General features: G+C 38.2%; 1 protein-coding gene across 7 annotated transcripts in view; it reads left to right on the top strand.

The window, feature by feature from the left end:
* Positions 1 to 23,807, top strand: part of LOC309491529 (SPARC-related modular calcium-binding protein 1-like) — a 60,056-nt gene that overhangs the window by 3,562 nt on the left and 32,687 nt on the right. For 5 of the 7 annotated variants that reach the window (XM_082190588.1, XM_082190587.1, XM_082190586.1 and 2 more), the window contains exons 2-7: positions 9,588 to 9,753; positions 15,219 to 15,299; positions 18,828 to 18,940; positions 19,372 to 19,471; positions 21,838 to 21,888; positions 23,189 to 23,236. In XM_082190588.1, the coding sequence (XP_082046714.1) occupies positions 9,588 to 9,753; positions 15,219 to 15,299; positions 18,828 to 18,940; positions 19,372 to 19,471; positions 21,838 to 21,888; positions 23,189 to 23,236 (559 nt within the window). The remainder of the gene's footprint in view (positions 1 to 9,587; positions 9,754 to 15,218; positions 15,300 to 18,827; positions 18,941 to 19,371; positions 19,472 to 21,837; positions 21,889 to 23,188; positions 23,237 to 23,807) is intronic. The other 2 variants (XM_082190590.1, XM_082190589.1) reach the window with 1 other exon arrangement.

The following is a 23,807-nucleotide window of genomic DNA, read 5'->3' as shown; positions in this document are numbered from 1 at the left end:
GTTAAATGATACAGATACAAATTATGATTCTGATAACACATAACATAAGCTACCTGTAATGTACCGTCTGCTAAAAAAAGTCTGCAATCTGTGAATGTTTTGACTAATTGGTGGGATGCATTTTTCTTACAGTACACACAGACTAAACCCGCATTGTACTGCATGTTACAACAGTAAGAACAGCTTTCATCAGAACACTCGCGAATCGTACGAAACCTCTTTAGAGCACTTTAATATTCCCTTCCCTTTGAAGTATGGACTTAATAGAGTGTGAACTTTTTCCAACATGACAAAAACATAGTCTAATCTGTTTTCATTCAGTAGTTCAATTAAAAGATACAACATAAGCATTCCCACACATTTTTCAGACATAGCTATCCACACAAACAAATCATCATGGCATTCTGGTTAAGCTGCCCTGTAAAAACCTAACATAACATAACAGTGATTGAAAAATGGACACATGGAGGAACGCGGTGTATACAACATACCTGCTCGAGTACATCACTGAAACCTTGTAAAGTCATGTAAAGAACAAACACAGCGAGGCGAGTGCGAGTTTCATGCCAAGACAACATTCTCCCAACGCCGCAGATGAGCGCCAAGCCCCCCCAACCAACCCTCCCCTTCTCTCCGCTGTTTTATTGAAGCGGCCCACATCACACCCAATGACCCAATGATGCAGGTGTTAGTGTCGTGTGTGTTTGTGAGAGAGAGAGAGAGAGAGAGAGAGAGAGAGAGAGAGAGAGAGAGAGAGAGTGTGTGTTTATGTTGGGGGTTGTGTATGTACATATGTGTATGTAAGGTTCTTATCTGAATGTATTTCGAAAGAGTGTTTGTCATGTGTGTGTTGCACGAGTATTAACCAAGCATCTAATAGTCTAGAAAAGAAGTCAGTCATCAGGTCATTACCTTATATAACTCATGATACACTGTACAGCATCAGCGGGCTTCGCTGTTCAACACTCTGTTGACAGTCTATGAATGTCCGCGCAGCCGAGATGATGCGGATGGGAAAGGAAAGCTTGCAGATTTCAATTCAAACAACTTGTAATGTCATAAAAATCATGCCAGGCTTAATATAATTTCTAGTGTTATGTCTAGTATAATTTCTAGTGTTATGTCTAGTATAATTTCTAGTGTAAAATCACAAACCTGACTCTCAATCTCTTCCATTCCAGATAGGGGATCCCCAAGCTTAGTGATTCGGGTAGTCAGGAATAGTAGTTTAGCCTTCAGTATCCTCCTTTTAATATATTTTATATCTATTCTTTTTCTCAACTCTTATTGTTATTTTTATTTCTTATGCATGCTATTTTTAATTCCTATGCATCTGTTGTAATTATTTTGATTATTTGAATTCCTTCTATGTAAAGCACTTTGAATCATTGTGTATGAAATATGCTATATAGGCGAAATAGGCTATGTGCACTAAGAGTGTGTTCACACTTGGCATGTTTGGTTTGATTAAAACGAACCCTGATGCGATTGCTCTGTGTGGTTCTTTTGAATAAGTGTGAACGCTGCCATCTGAACCCTGGTGCACCAAACAAGCGGACTGAGACAAAAAATATTAAATGAAGTCAAATGTATTTGTCTAACGCTTTTCACAATATGTATCGTTTTGATGCAGCTTTACAGAAAATCATACTTTTATGTCTATAATGCCTTTAACATTGAGCAAATTTTAGGGCTAGGCAATATGACAATATACCGTATAACAATGATACAAGTTTATCAGGCACATGTCTGAGCATTTAAGGCAATTAAGAGATTTAAATATTGGTCAGAATTGTTCTAAGTGAATTCTCAAAAAGTAATAGTCAAAATACGTATAATGGGTTGTTGCAGGTAAAAATTCTGAAGAGTCTGATGCTCAGGCACATGCCTGAATGTTCAATAGTAATTGAGAGATTTGCATAAAGTTTTTTTTTTTCTTCAGTGAAAATCGCCGGAACATCTCTGATTTCAGGCAGAATTACTATATTGTGAAGTTGTTCCTTACGATGGTTGAAATTATTTTATATCTTGGCAAAGATATTGAAGGATGAATTGTGAATTAAAAGTTAAGAAAATGCAAAAATAGATGGGAATGGATACATGAGAATTTAGCATGCAAAATGAAAGATTCCAAGTGTAGTCCAGTGGAATAATTCATGTGGTATTATTTAATAAATGGGGAGGTCAGACGTCAAGACCTCAATGTCTATTTCTTTTTCACAATGTGAGGGCAGAGTAAAAAGCAAAAAAGGTGGTAGCACTGTATTTTAAGGTGACATATTAGCAGGCACTTACTATAGTAGTAAGTAACAGTAAATTATGCATTGCAAGCAATGCTAGGTAACAACTAATTATATGTAATCTGAATTACGTAATCAGATTCAAAAATACATTATTGTAATTAGATTGCATTACTTAAAAAAAGTCTTGATTTCATGATTACTTAATATCCACAGAATGGCAGTAAATTATTCAGAATTCATTGAATCACGTTAAAATAAAGCGTAACCAAAAATCCAAAACACTAGATCTTTCTACAGAAGTTCTTGTGAAGTCAGTCACATTAAAAATACCAAGCGATACAAAAGAGCCCAAAAAATTATACACAACCAAGTACGTCAAAGTGTTGACTAATGATTATTTCTTGCACAACCTTTGAGTTCAACCCCTAGTGTGTGTGTGTGTGTGTGCATCATGTTTCCAGACTCAATTACACTAGGCAGACAGCAGAGTTGGACAAGGACTGGAGCAGACAGAGAGAGAGAGAGAGAGAGAGATAGTGTGAGCAAGACAGAACTAGATAGTCGAGTAAAGAGAGAGGAAATGTGTGTGTGAGGGATAGAGAACAAGTTGGGAGACAGAGTCAGGGGACAAAAGGCTGTTCTCCCTGTGTGGGCCTAAAGCAGCGCTGTGTGCTTGATATACAGTGAGCGACAGCTGGGATTTGGATAAGGAAGGTTTTCTGACAGAGAGAATGTGTTCTGGGTCAGTGCTATGGCATTTTGCTGTGGAGAGATAGCAGTGGCTATCAGCATTTAATGATACGGCTTTCTTTGAGAAAATACCAGAGATTACCAGCCTCCCAGAGGCTTCAATTACAGACCGATAAAAGTAGTGTCTCTTTAAATTCAGCGGACAGCCATTAGTCATGACATAGCAGGCTTCATCAACTGAAAAGCATGTCACAAATTCGCCATATTGGCACGCTGAAGCGGTATCTTTTCTTTGTGTGATTGTTGTGTGTGATTGTGGCATTTTGAAGAAATTTGTGAATCCCAAGGGATGTCGACGGTTTACAAACCAAAAGTATAATTTTTTTCCCCCAATGAATGATAAAAATGTGAAAACAAAGAGGGATTTATGGCTAATGCTAATTCATTCTTTCTGTGTGGTTTCAGCAGTGGTCAATCAATCAGTTTCCCATAATGACTTCATTGATGTGTTGTATGGTTAGCAATAGAGTTCAGACCAGACCATACAAGACCCAGAACAAAACCAGAACCCCTAACTCACACCAAGACTAGACACCCCAAATCATAAACTGGGATTAACCAAGAACCAGATCCATCCTTGTTGGTCCAAGAACCATACTGTCCATTTTAATGAACCCAGACAGACCCTAGAGAGTGGAACTCACTCAATGTATAGTTTGTTAATTGATAGTGGCCCTGCATGTTTACATCTGGTATTAAGATGCGTTTTGGTCGATCGAATCACACGTAGACGAGCGAGACTCATTCCCGTTTACACTTGGTGTTTTAATCCGTCTCTTTAATCCGTCTCTTTAATCCGTCTCCACTTCTGTCCTGATTTCTAGGGGAATGTCTATGGGCGAGTAAATGTATGTGTTTTTTTAAGATCTTTTGATTTAATGGACTAAATAAGCTATTTACATGTGAACGCGACCGGAGACGATGGAAAAACACACGGAGAGCAGCAGCTTTCGTTTCTGCTCGGAAAGCTGCAAGGCTGAACGCTGTAAGTGTGTGTTAGAAATCAGGAATGGTGAGAGAACATTGGGCTTGGTATGTGAGCTTGACTGATGTGACCTGCCAGAACTAATGCCACGCTTGATTTTTTTCTTCAAATACAATTCAATTCACATTTATTTGTATAGAGCTTTTCACAATACATGTCGTTTCAAAGCAGCTTTACAGAAAATGCATGTGTCTACATTACAATTTAGAGTGATGTGTTATCAGAGGTGACTGTGTCCAAGTTATGTGTTAGGCAGATACAATGAGCTCTTTGAAGTAATTATTACAAGTGTGAACTTCATGATTACAATATCATCTGGCATCTGAAGTCTTTGTAAGAGGCAAAGTACTCTCTGGTTACTTCGGGATGGGCATCCCGAGAATGAACAGAAAAGCAAATGGAAAATACTTAACGTAGCTGCTGTTCATAACATTTCAAGCAAAGATAATCACGTGCGTTTGATCTGATTTAACTGGAGTAAAAGGTTATGAGATACATTATGTGAACGCTTGGCTAAAGAGACCAAGATTTAAACTGGGAGAGTGAGTCTGAGCCCCGAACATTATCAGGAAGGCTATTCCAGAGTTTAGGACCCAAATGCGAAAACGCTCTCCCTGCTTTAGTGGACTTAGATATCCTGGTGATAACTTGGTTAACTAAGTTTTGTGATCTTGGTAAAATACACAGGAACTAAACCATTTAGGGCCTTATAGGTCAGTAGCAATACTTTGTAATCGATACGAAACTTAATAGCTAACCAGTGTAGAAGATAACAAAATTGGTGTTATATGATCATATTTTCTTGACCTGGTAAGAACTCTAGCAGCTGCATTTTGGACTAATTGTAATATGATTTTCGAAAGAAAAGTTGCTGTCAAAAATTGCTGTCAAAGGGGATTTGCCTCAGTCTTATCTGAATTTAATAGAAGAACATTACTAGTCATCTAACATTTTATATCACAATCCTTCCTTCCTTCAGGGTTTTTTTTTTTTTTTTTTTTTTTTGTGGGTGATCAGACAGTCAGTGAGATTCGCCAGAAGAATGACTGTTCCTTAGCCAAGTTGTATCATTAGAGTGACAAAGTAGGAAGTTGAGGAAGCAGATTTACAGTTAGCCTGGATTTAATTAGTGATCAGAGAAGAGGGATTATGATTGCAGATCTCCTTCGCATGAAATCTGACAGTCGTTACTGAATAAGGCAAAGCTGTTTTAGGAGGGGATCTGAAGATTGCATAACCAGTTTCTAACACTCTGCTTATTTGCATGTATGCACTAAAAGTGAATAGCTTTGGTTGTTGTTTTTTTACGTTTTTTTATTTTATTTTTTTTATTATTACATAAACATTGGTCATGACATATTTAAGTGTAACAACCTTATAAGTTGAAAATATGCAAAATATTGTTTGAAATTGAGTTCTAATTTGAAACATAATTCCCCCTTATTTTCTGTACCTTTTTGTGAGATGCGAGCTACATATGGCTAGGCCCGCTAATTTTGTAGCAGCCAATCAGAAGTCGGCTTTTGTTCATCATTTTAGTTGTTATTCTTCCTAAAGGTAATGAGTGCTTCACACATTATAGAGAGTAGCTCTGGCACACACACACACACACACACACACACACACACACACACACACACACACACACACACACACACACACACACACACACACACACACACACACACACACACACATAGAGAGAGAGAGAATGCCTGCCAAGAATAAAAATCCATCTGTGCAATGAGATTTCTCTGGTGTCTCCAGCTCGTCCAGAAATCTCCACTTTATTGTGAGGAGTCCAGGCAAAAGTTAAGAGTATCCTTGTTCTCAAAATAGAGTTCTAAGAAGAAACATTAGTCATAAACCCCAAACTGAAAAACAAGAACATTTTTGGATATCACTTTTAATTAGAAAAATGTGCTTGACAAATTGTTTAATCAACAAGGGGATTGTTTTTAACGATTTACATATGATTTTAGTAGTTTCAGAGTAGGATTTATGGATTGCTGACTACTGAACCAATATTTCACTCAATAGGAAAGATGTGTACTGATTGAGAAACCTTTGCAATGCAATAATGAATTATGTACAGTGGCCCCAAAAGGTATTTAGGCACCTGCGCCACAACTAAATACAATTATAAATTTATGAATATCATTGCATTAGTTGCAAAAACAAGGAATTTACTAAAGAGATATAAGCAATATATGTATGTTAGGTTATAAATGGTACAACAGACAAAACTGTTTAGGTATTTTGGTTGTCGGGTATTAGTGGAACTTGTTTGGTCACATGTTTGGTGAACGTTAGTTGTGACAGAAGTTTTAGTATCAGTTGTTTGTTGATGCCATTCGTTTTGATATTTTGTTATCTGTGTTGAAATGTGTGACTTAAATGGTTAGTTCACCCAAAAATGAAAATTCTGTCATCATTTATGTCATAAATGACACCCTAATGTCATTTTAAAACCTATAAAACCCATCTTTTTGATCTGAGAGCTTTCTGTCCCTCCACTTTCAAGCCCCAGAAAGGTGGTAAAGACATCATTAAAGTAATCCATGTTCCTCCGGTTTTAATAAAGTGGTAAATTGTGTTTTTTGCACAAACAAAGCACTCGCATCACTTCATAAAATTGTGGTGGTTAAACCACTGGAGTCACAAGGATTACTTTAATGATGTCTTTACAGAAAGCTCTCAGAGAAAGCTCTTTTTTCATTAAAAAAATCTTCATTTGTGTTCCGAAGATGAACAAAAGTCTTACGGGTTTGAAAAACGATTTGAGGGTGAGTAATTAATGACAGAATTTTCATTTTTGGGTGAACTAACCCAACATTAAGTATCCCAAAATCTATACTTTCTGGGGACGTTATTGTAAAATGTGAGAATGGCAGATGTTTATGTTGTGTAGGCTTCTGTGCTCCTCTGAGTTCTGTGCTTAACTAAACTCCTGCCCACACTAACTGACCGAATGTGTGTGATTCATTTCACTTCCAGTTATACACTTAAACAGTCTGTTATACTTAGGCTCATATTTTACAAATAAACACATTTTCACGAACTTAGTCATATATCAGTATGCTTTCAATACGAGGTGATGCATAAATGTGTCCTCTGTTCCATGTCAGTTGTGTATGTTGTTAACTTGTGTTGTGATACTAATATGTGTGATACACACTAATATGTGTGAGAATAACGCTTTTGGACACTTAATTGCATGTTAATTGCAATAAAATGAAAATTTCTTAGAATTCAAATTTATGTTGAATGTCATGTCTTTAAACATATTTGTAATAATTACACATTTGTAATGAAGCTGCAATTTAGTACATTTAAAGATATATTAATGTAATATGTAATATCTTAACTTACCTTAACTTATCGTACGATATGTAAATATCTTTAAAATGTAATATTTCACACTACAGTTAAAATTATGATCATGTACTTTACATGAGCTTTAGTTTGTTAGTCAGAACATTAAAATAAGTGTACTTATTTAAAGCACAACAAAAATATTAAATATCAATTAAATATTAATATTAATGTTAAACTATAACTTTTTAACAAGATCTACCACTACCTTTTTAGTGGTTTTCATGTCGTTTTTAGAGTTCAAATGACTGGGAATTCTGTAAAATATCTTGTTTTTTGGTTTCACAGACAAAAGAAAATCATGCCGTTTTGTAACAACATGAGTGTGAGAAATGATGACAGTATCTTAGACTATAAAGAAGTGCACTGTAGGTCGTACAACTAGGAGGTATTATGTTACGCCTTGTCATAATGTAACCAGACATCACTGAAATATGCATGTGGTCAAGATGAATATGGTAATCAAAGTTTTCTTAGGGAGACTACTACTGTTTGCCTTTGCCTGTTGCTTTCTTTTTCTTAGTTTCCTTCACAGAAAATGGACAAATAGACAAAATCACCATCTGGACATGTATTGAGTTGTAAATCTCCTCTAAAGCAGCTTGCTTTGGATGCAGCATTTATAGTGCTACTTAGACCGGGCAGCTTTCTCTAGGAATATTTTGGCCTGTCTTAAAAAACACTAAAGATTTGCTTAGGCATTTATTTTTAATGTGGCTATTCTGGATTATTTACCCAAGTGAGAATTAAAAAAATATACAGTGTGATATGGACATACATGAAACTGATATATAAGCACCATTTAGTACAGTGCATGGAAAAGGAGCCAGATTTAGTAATGGCATACTCTCAGCTGAAAAATAAATAGATAAATGTCTGGTCTGTCTGTCATAGCGCACTCAGACGGATTCACTCCATGTCTATATTAGTGACATCATTTGGCTCTATTTGCTTAATTGCTCAACTCAAGAGATTCAGTCCTAAGCAACCTTTTGTTGTTTGCGGTGTACTGTATGTGTGTGTGTGTGATCAGAAACGGTCAGCTCTGTTTAGTCAGATGGGTCTGGTTAAAATGGAAAATGTGCCCTGTGTTTCTGGCAAAAGCTACCCTTTTTCCAGTAGAAGTTCTCCAGTTTGTGTACCTGATGTGCTGTGAGACCACTGTCACTGCATGATGGTGCACAATCTATAGCAAATTTGTCTTGTATTACTGTAGGGAGGCCAGCATATATCTACACTGAGTTAAGCTGGCTTTTCTTTCTCTCTACCTCTAAACTGTTCAGACTCTTCTGGCCCTCTCAATGATTGGGGGAATATGAAATTGTGGAAATTCAAGAATGATATATATATATATTTGAGGTGGCCTGTTAAATTATAAATGTAGCTAAGGGAAATAAGTTAGGACACTGGTTTAGAGGGATTAAGATGTTTTTTCCAATGTGAGTGAGAAGAAGAAAATAACTTTTTTAAGTAAAATTACGTAAATTAAGTAAAATTTAAAATTACTAAATGTTTTTTTATCAACATTTATTTTAATAAAGTCAGTATGACATCAGAAATGAACCTGTTTACTTCATAACGCACATTCCTGGTCTTATTGTTCATGATTCATGAGTGTCCATTATTCCAGGGATATAAAAAAAATACCTCCATTCTGGTATGGAATACTATTTTAAAATGTTCACCTAATCAATAAGTTATAAAGAATAAAATGAAGTCCGTCCCAGTTGTGAATACATCACATTTTGGATGTAGAGTGAGTAGAGTAGAACTTGAATAGAGTGTCGTGTTGACTTAAAGCAAAAAATCAGTCTATGGAGGCAACAAAGGGCATGTGAGAAAACTGAATTTGATATATCAGAATTTCAAAATTAGATAGATAGATAGATAGATAGATAGATAGATAGATAGATAGATAGATAGATAGATAGATAGATAGATAGATAGGTAGGTAGGTAGGTAGGTCTTGGTTATGATAAGTCACAACAGAAATCTTTATAAGGCTATGTGATATTTCAGCTGAGCTATTTTAAGATTCATGATTCATGGCAATTGCACCAAATGATCCTTCTACTAAAACCTGTGAAACTCATTGAACTGTTTTAAAGCTCAGCAGCTCTGTTTAATTTATTGCACAATCATTAAAGTCTAGTCAGGGTATTCTGTCAAGTGCTCCATGGATTATTATATTGTCATGCCCTCACTGCTCTTTATATATGTACATGTGTGTGCAGTGGCTTATAGGGGAAAGAGAGAGCCCATGTTCCCCTGCGTGCTCCAGGGGTCACGGCAAGCCTGTGTGTGGGTCAGACGGACGCAGTTATGATACCAACTGTGACCTGGAGAGGGCGAAATGCAAGGACCGCACTCTCACCCTCGCCCACAGGGGCCGATGCAAAGGTCAGTGGACATCAGAAACTTTTGTGTGATCATTTCTGAAAACCATTGAGGCATCTTGAATTGCATGTGAGGATTGTTTTGTGTCGGTTTCACTTTATTTTGATGCTCCCTTTAACACATTCTGTTGACTATACAGTAAGTAACATTGCTCATACATGTCTACTAACTCTCATTAGAGTGTTAGTAAAGTGTTAGTAGACTGGTAGGGTTAGGGTTAGAATAAGTTGACATGTACTTGCAAAGTTACTTATAGTCATTAGAATATTTTTGGAATGTTTATCATCACAATAAAGAGTTGGCAGATATTAAGCAGACTGTCTACTAATACTCTAATGAGAGCTAGGTGGCATGTAGTTGAAAAGTTACTTATAGTCAACAGAATATTCAAGAGGGACCATCAAAATAAAGTGTTACCAAAACGTCTGTTAACATAGTTATGGTGTACTGCACAGCATCCGAATATTTAAATATCTTTAAAGCAAGACAAATTTACTTTAAAATTGCATAAAATGTTTTCTGACTTGTTTTCAGAATAGATCTGTTGCGTGTATATTTTGTTTTCCCCTGTGACCTAGTTTTCCTATGTTGTCTGATTAGTCATTTAGTTCACCTGTCGTCTCATTAGTCCCTGTGTATTAATACCTTGTGTTCTCCCTAAGTCTTTGTCCATTCTCGTCTATGTTTTACATGGTTGTGTTCTCCTGTGTTTGGATTTGATCAGAGGTGGACAAAGTACACAACTTCCTTACTTGAGTGAAAGTACAGATACTACTGGTCAAATATTACTCTGTTACAAGTAAAAGTTGTAAAGACTGATTTTTACTTGAGTAAAAGTACAGAAGTACTTGTTTTTAAAAGTACTTAAGTCTCAAAAGTAAAAAGTAAATGTCAAGAGCATTGCTGCATTATTGTTGCATTGTTGTGTGTAATACTTACAGTACCTTATGCCTCTGAATCTATGCATGCCTACCCTTATATCAATATCACATTTATTTCTAGAACACAGTTCCAGTAGTGGGACTGAATGTGAGATTGAATAAGTCACTCAATCACTCAATGGTTTCGGACACCCAAATGGCTGTTCCCTCAAATAGTGCCCTATTAAAAGTTATTTGGATTTTAGTAAGAATATGTTAGCCTTACTGTTATCTATAAGCTTGTGTGCTCCAAAACAATGACAACATTCGCATTTAGAAGAGCAAACCCAACATTGAAAATGAAAATCAGATTGATGTCAGAATCCAATATCAGATTGACGTTAATATCCAACGTTGGACAGACGTTGTATTGTGGTTGAAAATGAAAATCGTGTTGACGTCAGAAACCAACATCAGTCGTGTTCTAACGTCAACCTTACTTTCATTTCCAACCAAAATGCAACCAAAATCATTCCCTGACTGACGTTACTACTTTCTACTCGAGGACCTAGACAGAAATGTAGTGGAGTAAAAGTACGATATTTGTCTTTCAGATGTAGTTAAGTTAAAGTAAAAAGTTTCCAGAAAAAAATTATACTCAAGTAAAGTGCAGATACTCAAAAAGTGTACTTAAGTACGGTACTCAAGTAAATGTACTTTTTTTTTACTGTCCACCTCTGGATTTGATCATTAAATACTATTAACTTGGACTATTCCTGTTGTGCGCTTCATTCAACACACACGTTACCTGACAGAAGAACGGACCAATACAGGTTAATTTTTTGGGGGGTATTCCCCTTTCCGTTTTTTTCACTTTGGATCTGCCTGCTGTCCAACTGCTCTGCCTGGAGCAGGGAGAACATCCGCTGGAAGAACACACTCTGGACTTTATCCAGCTTGTGTGTCAGACACACTACCTGGACTGTTTGCTCTGTGTATTTTATCACACCAGCCTGAGCGAGCTGTCCAAGGCATGCATTCGAGGACGATCCAAGGGAAGACTTCGTTGCATCCGTGGAGTGGGTGCTGGTGAACAACAACTCCCCGTTCACCTTCGGCCCGGCTGAGGACGACACCAGCCCCACTCCACATCCAGAGACCAGCCATTCATCACCGACAATCGGCACAATGGAGAAATGAGAGCCCACTACAGACATTGGACTTCAGCCTGCTGCGACTGACAAGACCGAACCTGAAGAGAGGACGGAAGGAGTCGTCACCCCGAGCCTGAACAACAAGGTGTGTCTGACCAGGTGCATGAGCCCACTGCATCATGTGCTACTGAAGGAGTGTTAATGGAGTTTGAGAGCTAGGAGGAAAGCCCCGCCCACAACCTCACTGCGGTGGATGGGATCGCTATAGTTTCTGGAACATTTTTTGGACCATTGGATATGTAAGAGGTAATTCCCCTGTTCCTGCTTTCCCCGCTGGTTACGTCCAGCCCTGAACTGCCCGTTTCCCTGCTGGTTCTGTCCGGTTCTGTCTAGCCCTGTATCTCCTGTGATCCCTCCCAGCCTCCCGCTTCCTCTAACTGCCTGTTCCTCAGCCTATTTTTCCCATGTTGTCTGATTAGTCATTTAGTTAACCTGTCGTCTCATTAGTTATCTGGTTAGTCTCTGTGTATTTATACCTTGTGTTCTCCCTCATTTTCTGTCCGTTCTCGTCTGTTCTCGTCCACCTCCTCTGGTACCCTTCAGCCCCTCTTCATCTCCTGCTCTGAAGTGTGTGGATCCACTTTGGTTCTTCAGGCCACTAGCTCCGCCTAAAACAGAGGATCCCCTGGCTCCGTCTCCAGCCGCTGAACCCAACACTCCACAGCAGCCTGTCGATGCATCGTCTCCGCCCTGGCTCCTCCCTCCCTCGGCCCCAACGGAAACCTTGTGCCTTACGACTCCACCGGGCTCCCTCGTCCCACAGGCTCTGCCTTGGTCAGACGTCATCCTGCCTGCACCTTTGATTCCGTCTGGCTCCACCTTTCCCCCAACTATGCCTTCATCCTCAGTTTCACCGGCTCCACCTCAGTCTTCAGGTTTCCTGTCGCTCCGGCTCCACCTCTGTCTCCAGTTCCAGCAGTGTCTTGTGGGCTCTTCAGCATGTCAGCTCCACCTGGGTCTCTGTCTCCACTGGTGTCTCCATCGGCTGTTCCCAGGATGGTTCCTGTCAAGTCTCCACCATGGCTTCTTCCGCCTTCAACTCCACCCTGGGGTCTCATCATAGTTGGTCTCTGGACCAACATCTGGCTGCTCCTGCCCTGGGCTCTTGGACTCTGTTTTGTTTCACCCCTTCCTTTATCCTCCTCCAAAGCATCCGCCATCCCTCCTCAGTTGGACTGTTCTGTACAACGCGAGAACGTGCCTTTTCAGGAGGGGGCGTACTGTTACGTGTATATTGTGTTTTCCCCTGTGACCTAGTTTTCTCATGTTGTTTGATTAGTCATTTAGTTCACCTGTCGTCCCATTAGATGTCTCGTATCCATTCTCGTCTATGTTTTACGTGGTTGGTCAAATCCAAACATAGGAGATGTTTGGATTTGATCATTAAAAACTATTCCTGTCGTGCACTTCATTTAACACACACATTCCCTGACAATATCAGCTTAAATCTTACGAAAAACTTTAGTGAGGTTTAAAAGCAGAAAAAAATAGAGCAAATGGGGTAAGGAAAGCAAACTTAGCTATATTATCTGAAAACAAGCTTTATTGTCATATGCATTTTGAGAAATTAAGCAGTGGTGCTCATGCGTAATGTAGGATTTAATATTCTGTACCACTAGATTACTGAACCCTAATAAGTATAACATGTCCACTCAAGGCTAATCAAGGTTATGAACTCAAGTGCAATTTAATATTATTAAACATAAAAACTTTGGTAAAAAACCTCACCAAATGCAGAGTAATACAGTATATAAAGACGAATCTAGACGAGGGCTATAGACCTTAGTCAGGGTAGACACCATACTGAATTGTATGTGGATGAAAACGAGGCTGTGATAGACTTTTACAGTCTTTACAATGGCATGTGCTGTATAAAGGTCCTAAATCACATGTCATTTTCCCAACTAACAACTTTCACATCTGTTTTATGATGTTTTTGTCTACTGAAAGTTTTTGGAAAGATGCTTTATTAGCTGAACAATATGTTGTTAAACAACAGTACAATCAATTGAACACGCTGTAATTTTGTCCCCCACAGCCTTTTTTTTTTTCATTCCTGTCAAAAATGTAATATGGCGCTACACTGACTAAGGTCTCGAAAGAAAGCTAATCCTAAAACAAGAAAACCCTGCGCTTCGTCCGAAGTTGCTGAGTAGGTACCTGTACCATATGATTAAATGATTTCTTCCAAAAAATCTCTATAGTATGAATGTGTTTAGTACTATGAATTTAAACTGGACGTATACATCTGCCATGTTGGTATTGTCATGTGACCCAAGGCATCAATTGTGATGCTTATCTGACATTGGGCTTGTTCGACTTCATGCAGCTCTGCGCAGAACGATCGGCGGCTGACTTGAAGCAGTGCATGCCGGTTAGAAATTTTGTCCGACTTGATACAGCGCTGACGCCACGTGACTGTGACGTATGGCATCAAAGTACCGCGAGAGCGTTTCGAGAGTAGCCGGAGAACTCAGCCAGCGCAGCTTCTCAAGAGCGGCTGCACTGGGCTGCAGGAGGGCTGATGACGACACAGCTGTTCCACGATTGGCCGGATTCACCGCATGACAACGATCACGTGTGTTTCGTGTTTATTCGAACACCTTTAGTTCCTCTAATGCTCTCAAATCAGTTTATTATAACAGTGAACACTCTTTTCATGTCGTTGTCATGTTATATTGTGTCATGTTTATCAAATTAAAACTGCTTAAAAAACGTAGACTCCACTTCATTGATAGTTGCTTATGTTGAACTTTATTCTTGTTCAAACAGACGCTGTATGAAGCAGTACATAAAGTATTGAATGAACATGTCTCATGAAATGAAACATCTGTGTATTATTTGGCAAATATTGCATTTATTTCACTGCAGCTGTGGTAAAGTATGCAAACACCACGTGAGCGGTCACTACGGGAACCAGAAAGTGTCCGACTTCACGTCTCCGTTTGCAGCTCCTCCCCGCCTGCACGCGGCTACTCTCGCCGATCGGTTACATCCAGCCGCAGCCGATGTCGAACACACCTATTCATGACTCTTTTCCTGTGGCCTCATGGGATAGTAAAGTGTCCTTCAAAAATTGCTGACTCCAGTTTTATGTTTTATACTACTCTTTTGGTATATTATTTGGAGAAGTAGGCATATTCGAACGCAGTGCTGAAAACTAGTAATAAAGGAAACAGGAAAATGACAGACAGGAAACAATGAACAAGGCAACAGGAACTAGGAACAAGAACTTCAAAACAAAAGCACATAGCAAAATAAAAGACCAAATTCAAAAACATGAAGCCTGAACAAAACTAAACATACATGACAGTAAGCTAAACTGTTCCTTGAGTATTTGTGTTAAGTAATAAATATGTGAATGTGTTTTTTCTTGTTAATATTGAAATTTCAGGTAAAAACTGGGCGAGGATTGATCAACCTTTTCCTGCGCCCACACAGGTTTCAGAGGTCAAAGAGCTGACAGCTATGAAAGGTATGAGCAATGAGATGAAAACCTATGAACAGTTTCATCGTTTGTATCACTCCGTTTGCAGCATTTCTCACAGCGAGTGTCATGTTGGAAGAGCAATCCCACTATAATTGTTCAAATAGTACTGTTGTTGTGTCACGAAATGTAGTTATACGTTTTTAGACTAAACTGTAGAAGTTCATTAAACTTCACATATGTGGTTTATTAATAAAGATAGCACCTATCTTAAACTTTTCTTCGATGTTTTCAGAGATGTGAGCTCCAGGCCATCAGCGGCCGTTCAATGCTCATGTACCCGCCGAGAACAGCCTTACCTCGGCCAGTTCTTCTGTAATTTACCACTGGCTCTAATGTCTCTATAGTGGTTAAACATGAGATATAATTTGTTTTGGGTATGTCTACTGAGCAATCTTTGGTCTCATTAATCTATTATTTGTTCCAGAGCAAATAGTTTTGTCTGAGAGCAAAGTTTCAGATCTTTATATTTTTATATAACTTTAATTCATCAGAGCCTTTGTACTTTTGACTGAATTGCTTAGCGACTTTTATAATGTCGATTGTTGTTTATTAAATATTATTGTTCAATAAATATTATTTTATAGAAATAATAGTTGTATTTAATAATAGTATGTTGTATTTAGAAATGTTCTGTGTTAGTGTTGGTGATTTTGACTTCAGTGCAGGTTAGTTGGCGACATGAGACTGTCTTTATGGGTAAATCAGTAGCCAAGACCTTTGTGTTGAAAGGGTCTGAAACAAGGCTGTATACATGGATATTAGTTTTACTTAACACCTTGTATGACGCAACCGAATTGACAAGCGTTGTCATGTGAAATCCCCATAACATTTGAAATGATACTAAGACAAAGATATTGCTTTCCTTAGCATATTATGAATATGATATTGACCTGAAAAAAATAATGCTCTTTTGTTCTTTATGTTCTTTTATCAAGTTTCAGGGTATTTATTTTTATTTATTTTTTTTATGGATGACTACGCTAAACAGGCCAATAAGAGAGTATTAACTACTATTATTCCTTTTAATTATGCTAATGACTAATTCAAACGTCTACAAATGTATAAAACTGATCAGAGATCAACCCATAGACGCTTGTTCAATGGTTCGCAGCTGGGCAGCGATCTCAGTGAATTCGCATGATTCATGGGTTCATGGGTTACAGAGATCATCGCCCCCCCGGTGGTGAACCATTGAATTTTGGAAATTTCTAAACAGTTATGATGTAAGAAGCCTCATTTACTGAAATCAGGTGACTTTGGCAGTTTGATACACACCCCAAACCACTGGTTCGAAACAAAAGATTCGTAAAAGTTTCGAAGCTTGCAGTGTTTTTACCTACTTTAAGCTAAATACATTTAAAACTTCTGTGGCAGCTTTGGCCTCACATTCCTCACCATTTTTTTTCAAATTGGGTTGCAGTTTTGTCTTAGTTTCAAGTGTTGGCACCAAAAAGGTGGCTGATCTCAAATGAACACATCTGTGTGCGTGTCAGAGAGAATATACAGTCCCTGGAGCATTAGAGCAAACTACCAAGGGAACGCGTATGCCCACTGGTATGCATGTAAGTTTTTGCAGGCCGTGTTCACATACTGAAAGGCAGATTGACTGTCTTTAAGTCACGGTCAGCCTGCATCATAAGTTTCTTAGACTGGACCGTGTTAAACTGTCAGTTAAAGGTGTTTTTTTAGGAAAACACTAATTGGTGTCTATTAACAAACTCTCTTTAGATGTTTCAAATTGTGTACTGCTAAATAGAAACTTTGGTTAAAGTACCGTTATTTACTCAGTGTAAAGTTCATATACCTTGCAAACAACAAACATCTTTAGCAAACTGAAATAGGAAATTGAAAATAAAAACAAATGGAAAGGTAGGTTTATAGGGCCCGAGACGAACAAAGACAGCCATTTACCAAAAAATATCGCATATTTTGTCCCATAGAAATGTTTTTTTTACATATGTTCCTGGATCAACATTTAATTCTAACCATATCCCTACCCCTTGAATCAGAGGGAATTGATAGGTGAATAACACTGATGTAAAAGCACCGGACTCTATAAGCCTAAACTTGACATAAACTGTAAACTTGTCCCTCAAATCTGATTGGTTGATTGGAATGTTATTCCAGGATCAACAAAGATGTTGATCCAGGAACATGTTGCACTTGGTGAAATCATGTTCTGCATGTTGTAAAAACTAAGAAGGTCAGATTAACAACTGATGTTTTGAGGTTTGGTTGTTCTGTATATATCAATATAATTCAACTCTTGTGTTATCTGGAGCTGAATGCAGCCCACCTGTCTCTTCCAGTCGATCGGTCACAGACTTCACAGATACAACAGGTGTTTCTCATTTTTGCATCATGGATGATTTAAGAGCATCTGCTCTCAGGCATGCGTAGGGCAGATTTGCAGTTTGTCTTTGTGTGCTTGCTGAACTTCCATCTGTCCGGGTTCATATCTTCACGCAAGGATGGCATGGTTTTTAGCCTCCTCATTTCTTGGATGCAGTCCAGAACTGAGGTCCAACTTGTAAGTGTTGTTTATTTGACTAGGATGACTAAATACTCTCTGTATTCATACAAAGTGCCTACATGTTGGAACACGACACTCAGCTTTGCCATTTCAAAACCTCATATTTTCCTTGTTTAGATGACGTTTCAAGATTAAGAATCTTCATGATGCATTTCTTACCACAAGTGATGAGATTTCTTTAGATGGTTGTTTAATGAGATGGCTTTTCCAATAATCCTATCTTCAGAAATCCGCCTGTTAATTGTTCTCAGGATTTCCATGGTCATGGAAATATCCAGCTATTTTTAAATTGTGGTTTTTAAGCCAGGAAAACTCATGAACAATTAATATCTTAAAAGGTTATGTAAATGGCATTGATTTTTTTTATCGTGAATATATATTTTTGTAGTTGCCCAGGACTAAAATAGAATTGCTCTTTGTGATTGAAATTTCCCCCCAAAAACATTTTTTAAAGGCTCTTTCCTGATAATCGTACCTTCAAAAATGCGCCTGTTAATTGTTTTTAGGATTTCCATGGTCATGGAAACATCAAGCAATTTGAAATGGTGATTTCCAGGCCTGGAAAACCAGAAAATGAGTAATACCTTTGAGTAATACCTTTAAAGATCATGGAAATGGCATGGAAATTTATATTACTTAGTTCTAAAATATAATTGCTGTTTGTCAGTGAAATTTATTTATTTATTTTTAATCCCTATCCAGTAATCATAAACAACTGGAAAAATCATGGGAGTATACTGGTCAAAAAGTAGGGGGAAAGTGTGGGAGTGTTTATGTGTCTTATGTGAATTTCCCCCCTTATTACTCAGCCTTATACATTATTAAATTTGTTAATTTCCTAGATAATATTTTCCAAAGCAACATTTAGTTTTTTATAAAATCCCTGCAGAATCAAACCCATTGTGGCACTAGCTTTATGTAAGTTTAGCTGTAAGTGTACATGAAGTGTGTAATTAGGCATATTTGTTTCTGTATTACAGAAGCAGGCCAGACGAAATGTCGGACTGAGAGGATTCAGGCTCTGGAACAAGCCAAGAGGCCACAGGAATCCATTTTTATCCCAGAATGCAATGACGACGGAACATTTGCCCAGGTCCGACAGAGTCCCGGGCCGCTGCACTTAATATGTTGCTTCTGACATCAACGAATCCTGAAGCCTAAACCTATCTAGTGGACAAATTAGCCTTCTAACATCTTCTCCAGCCTTGATAGGATTCCAAAAATCTGCACTTCCCTGTGTTTCTCATCAGCACGGCTGCTTTGGGAATCTGAATGGAAAGTGTACATTAAATCGCATTTATAGACTCGCAGCCTCTATTTCACCTGCGCCTTTGCTTTGTTAAACAGCGCTCATCCAGTCCGCCTAAGCTTTTAATGCCTCATCGTTTATGAGAGTCGTTTTTCACTCTGAATAATTGTATTCCCCCGGCGCAAGCGCCGGGACGTTTCGTGCGGGTCGTCCAGGAGATACAAGAGCAGTTACTGGAATTTCCTCTCACCTCTCTCCGTCTGTATCTCCTCCAGGTCCAGTGTCACACCCTCACTGGATACTGCTGGTGCGTGACCACAGATGGCAAGCCAGTCAGCGGTTCCTCTGTCCAGAACAAAACGCCAGTGTGTTCAGGTACTGTATGTATGCAGATTTTATCTCTAGACTGTTTGCTTGGATTATCGCTTTGTGTTTAGGTCGTGCTGAAAAGCAGAACCGCTAAACCATCAGGTGCCTCGGTCAAGAAGCTGCGCCTGTAGTCCATCACTTTCAAAGCCATTAGACTTTGTTTGATTTAAATTGTGCTCTTTGTTTTGATGGAGTCAGCGTGATGTTAAACTCTAGCCACCGCTCTGTTTAGTTTACTTCTACTGTGTTTGTGCATGGAACCGAGAGGTGATGGATAATATCCTGGAGGACTTGCGCCGACTCCGAAAGTTCACCCGTTTTTCTTTTCTCTACTTTAAGGTTTCTACATGTCTGCTCTTCTCTCTTTCTGTCTCTATCCAAATTCACACTCCATCAATCTCTGTCTTCATCTGTTTCATTCTCTACAATTTTTCCGTCTTCTCCATCATTGCTTTCTCATTCTCTTTTTCATTGTATAACTGCTTTCAGTGGACAGTTGGAATGAGGGAGCTTTTCTCTTCGTAAATGAATGGGAACACTTTGCTCAAATGGCTCTGATTGTTCTGTTGGAGATAACACCACCGACTCCTGCCAGAACTGGATTACGTTAGGATTGGAGCACCTGGTTCTCTTTTTTTTCTTGTGTCTTTACATTTTATGGTTACATGCTATCTCACGCTTGCCTAACCCTGATGTAAAATGTCTACTAGCTTTCTAGATGGTCTCTTCAACCGTTGTCAGTTCAGTTCATCTGTAGCACATTGCAGAGACACCTGTGAAACTTTTGGGAGTTTTAGCTTGTTCAATATAATTCATAATTTTTTTTATTGTCATGATTATGATGGGATAGTACAAAAACATACAGTACTTTTTACCTAAGTTACTTTACTTAACGCTGTTACCATTTCTGCACCACTAGAATTGAACATTTTTATTACCAAACAAGTTTCCAAACAGATTTCCCAAAAACCCCAGACAGCAACATAGTGTCGGCCCAGATCCTGGCCACATCTGGTAAATTTGTTTTATTGTTTTAATGAATAGGAAGTCCCGCCCTCAAACTTATGGCATTGGTTGAGTCGGTAGGTGTGTTCGACTTCATGTTGCGCTGCGTAGACTGATCGATCGACTCCACGTCAATGTTACAAATGCAAGAGCTATTCGAGAGCAGATTCATTCTGCACATCTTCTCCAGAGCGGCTGTAAAACTCTTTTCATGTAATATTAATGTTATATTGTGACATGTTTATCATAATATATAGATCCCACTTTATCAGGATTTAAATAGTAAATAGGCTTATTTTGAACTTTATTCTTATAAATGCACGTGGTGTATTGAAAGTTCTGAATGAAAAGTGTTCAAGTTGCTACATGAAAACATCTGAAACGTGGATGTATTTGACAAATACTTGGCTCTGACTTGATGGCTCCGTTTTCAACACTGCAAGTCTGGCCGGTCGGTTAAATCCAGCCAAAGTCGAACACTCTTACTGTTATTATTATTGGGCCACTCAAATAAACAGCAATGCTTTGTGAGCGTCACAGAGACAGGCTGTGATTAGCATAGCATGCTACCATACTACTATCTGAAATTTGCCTTCCCTACCTTTAACCAAAAACCCATAATTTTTTTAATTTTTTTTATTCAACTCCATAACAATGGAACCAGAAGTGCTTAATGCTAACTCATTTCTAGGTTTTGGCCTAAAAAAATACGCCATCCCTGCCGCCGTCTGTATAACCAAAGATTTATTACTTTTTTTCATAACATTTGATTATTCAACTCACAATGTTTTTCATTTTGTTTACACTAGATTAAATTGCAGAGGAAATGTTTATATTTTTTGGGATGAGAACTGGAAGGCACTTGCTAGATGCTGTTAGGTAATGATAACACTTTAGCTCACAACTCTTTAGCATTACATCATTTACTGTTTCACACACTAGTTTTTAAAATTAATAAACTGTGCACAGTGTAAACTCTGCTTCAGTGCATCAGTGAATAAAAGGCTTACTTATAGTTGTCTCTGCACATTTAGCTGGAATAGTGGAAAGTATTTTTGTCCAGTAATTGTTTAATACGTTTATAGGTTTTCTTCCTGCTGCTTGTTGTCCTGCATAAGATCCTGTATTTGTGTTACTGTTTCTTTTTAAAAGTAAAGGATTCACATTTAGGTGGCAACCAGTGATTTTTATTTTTATTTTATTTATTTATTTTGCAATAACGTCACACTCCGATGTATTCTCTTGCCTCAAACTTGGTTCACTGTTCTATATTTCATGAATGCTCAAAAGATGGACCAGTCCTGTCCCAGAAATGAGTGAATCCCATGAATCACCACTTAAGTTAAATGTCTTGCACACGTTTGCAGGAAACTTCCGTGAATTTATGGGAACTCATGCTGGGACAAGTGGATTGTCAGGTAGTAAATTTCATTCCAAATCGCCCTTTTGTTCAAAGTTCTCTTTCTCTCCAGCATTGAAATTTTTTGGACTGTCTAATCTTGAACTTATGCATGCCTTTAATCCTGAGCATTTGCACGTACTCGGATCAATGTGATTGATGATTGTTTGTGCATACAGTAACTATCCTCTCCTCAATGTATTTTATCTGTTTCGTGTCACATTAAACTGTGTTTTATGTATGGATATTAAATCCTGGAGATCTATCTAGCTGCAGAATTTATTTTCAACACTAATCAAACACAACAGAACAATCCTTCCACTGATGTCTACATGAAGGAGACTTCATTCATGAAAAACACATAGTGCCATTCCAATCAGAAGTGCTCAAAACAATTGCTTAACATCTGGTGCGTTAGAACAAGGTTGGGAATATATTCTGCAGGAAGGTATGTCTACAGTACCATTGTCAATAACAGTAAATAATAATAATAATAATGGTTGTAATAATTGTAACAATGGATAAATAAAATATTTCTCTGTGTGTGCGTGTGTGTGCACGTGTGTGTGTGTGTGTGTGTGTGGTTCAGATATTCCCTACGTTATGGGGACAAAATGTCCCCACAAAGATGGCAATATTCAATATCCTTGTCCTTTTGGGGATATTTTTTTTGTCCCAATGAGGAAAACAACTTATAAATCATACTTAGTAATGTTTTTTGAAAATGTAAAAATGCAGATAGTTTTCTGTGATGGTAGATTTATGGTTAGGGGATAGAATATACAGTTTGTACAGTATAAACTATAATCATTATGTCTATGGAAAGTCCCCATTAAATGTGTGTGTGTGTGTGTGCCCGTACGTGCGCGTTCACGTGCGTGTGTGTGTGTGTTATCTCTTTTTCGTATCCATAATGAATGAACGCACCCAACACATGGAATAATATAAGGGATTGGCATTACATGAAACTTAATTTGTAGATAACATTTCAACATATTTAGAAGTGAAAAATGTGGTTTCAGAGTCGTCTAGAGGTTTATTTATTTATTTAATTTTTATTAAAAGAATGTTTTGGGGGGGGGGGGGGTCTTTTAACTTTTTTTTTCTTTTTCTTGAGCTGATCACTGTTTCTCCCATTTGTGTAAGTTCGGATTTTACAGTTGTCACTTACATTTTGTATTCTTTTGTATCTGACTTCTGCATGCTGTGTTCCTACAAGTGCAGGTTAAACATACTGTATTTAACCTGTTCTCCCAAAGTGAGGTGGTTACTGTACTGCATTTCAAAAGTTGAGTAAACATTCTGCTCTCTCTTTAAAGGGTCAGTAACCGATAAGCCACCGGGACCTCCAAGCTCCGGCAGAAAAGGTGAGTTGAGATTCGCAGAAATGTGAGTGTGTGCACTTATGTATGAGAGATATTGAAAACTAACAAATCAGAAGGACGCCATACTGCAACGCCACTAAACTTTCTATTTTGTGTCTCCTTTTATTTACTTATGTACGATTAAATGTGTTTCAGCACATTTAAATAGATGTCAAATGTGCCTCATATTTCTCTGACATGCTCATTTGGCCTGACTCTTTCTGTCAAGCTTTTACTTCAGACTTCAGTTTCTCGAAGGACCGTAAAGGATGAAAACCTATTCCAGTTGTTCTGTTTAACAGCCAGTGTAAGACCTTAGCACACATCAAAGACTGGGCTCTGTTACAGCAATGAAATCTCAAACAGCTAATATAGATGTTAAGAGCAGCAATGGCAGGCACCTACGTTTCTGGGGCCCTAACTCAGGAAAGCCAGATTGTCATTTACAGGCCCCGAGGGTGGCGTATAGGGGTTTGAGAGTGCGTTTAGGTTTGAACCACTGGGGTGGGAGATGGTTGTGCTGGGAATGTGTGGTAGGGTTTTGGGAATGGAGTTTGCCTCTGTTTTTTCAGAT

The sequence above is a fragment of the Leuciscus leuciscus genome, assembly GCF_965113295.1.
Source record: "Leuciscus leuciscus genome assembly, contig: HAP1_SCAFFOLD_326, whole genome shotgun sequence".
Taxonomy (NCBI): Eukaryota; Metazoa; Chordata; class Actinopteri; order Cypriniformes; family Leuciscidae; genus Leuciscus; species Leuciscus leuciscus.
Note: the sequence above shows the minus strand (reverse complement) of the source record. Positions and strands in the feature narration are given on the sequence as shown.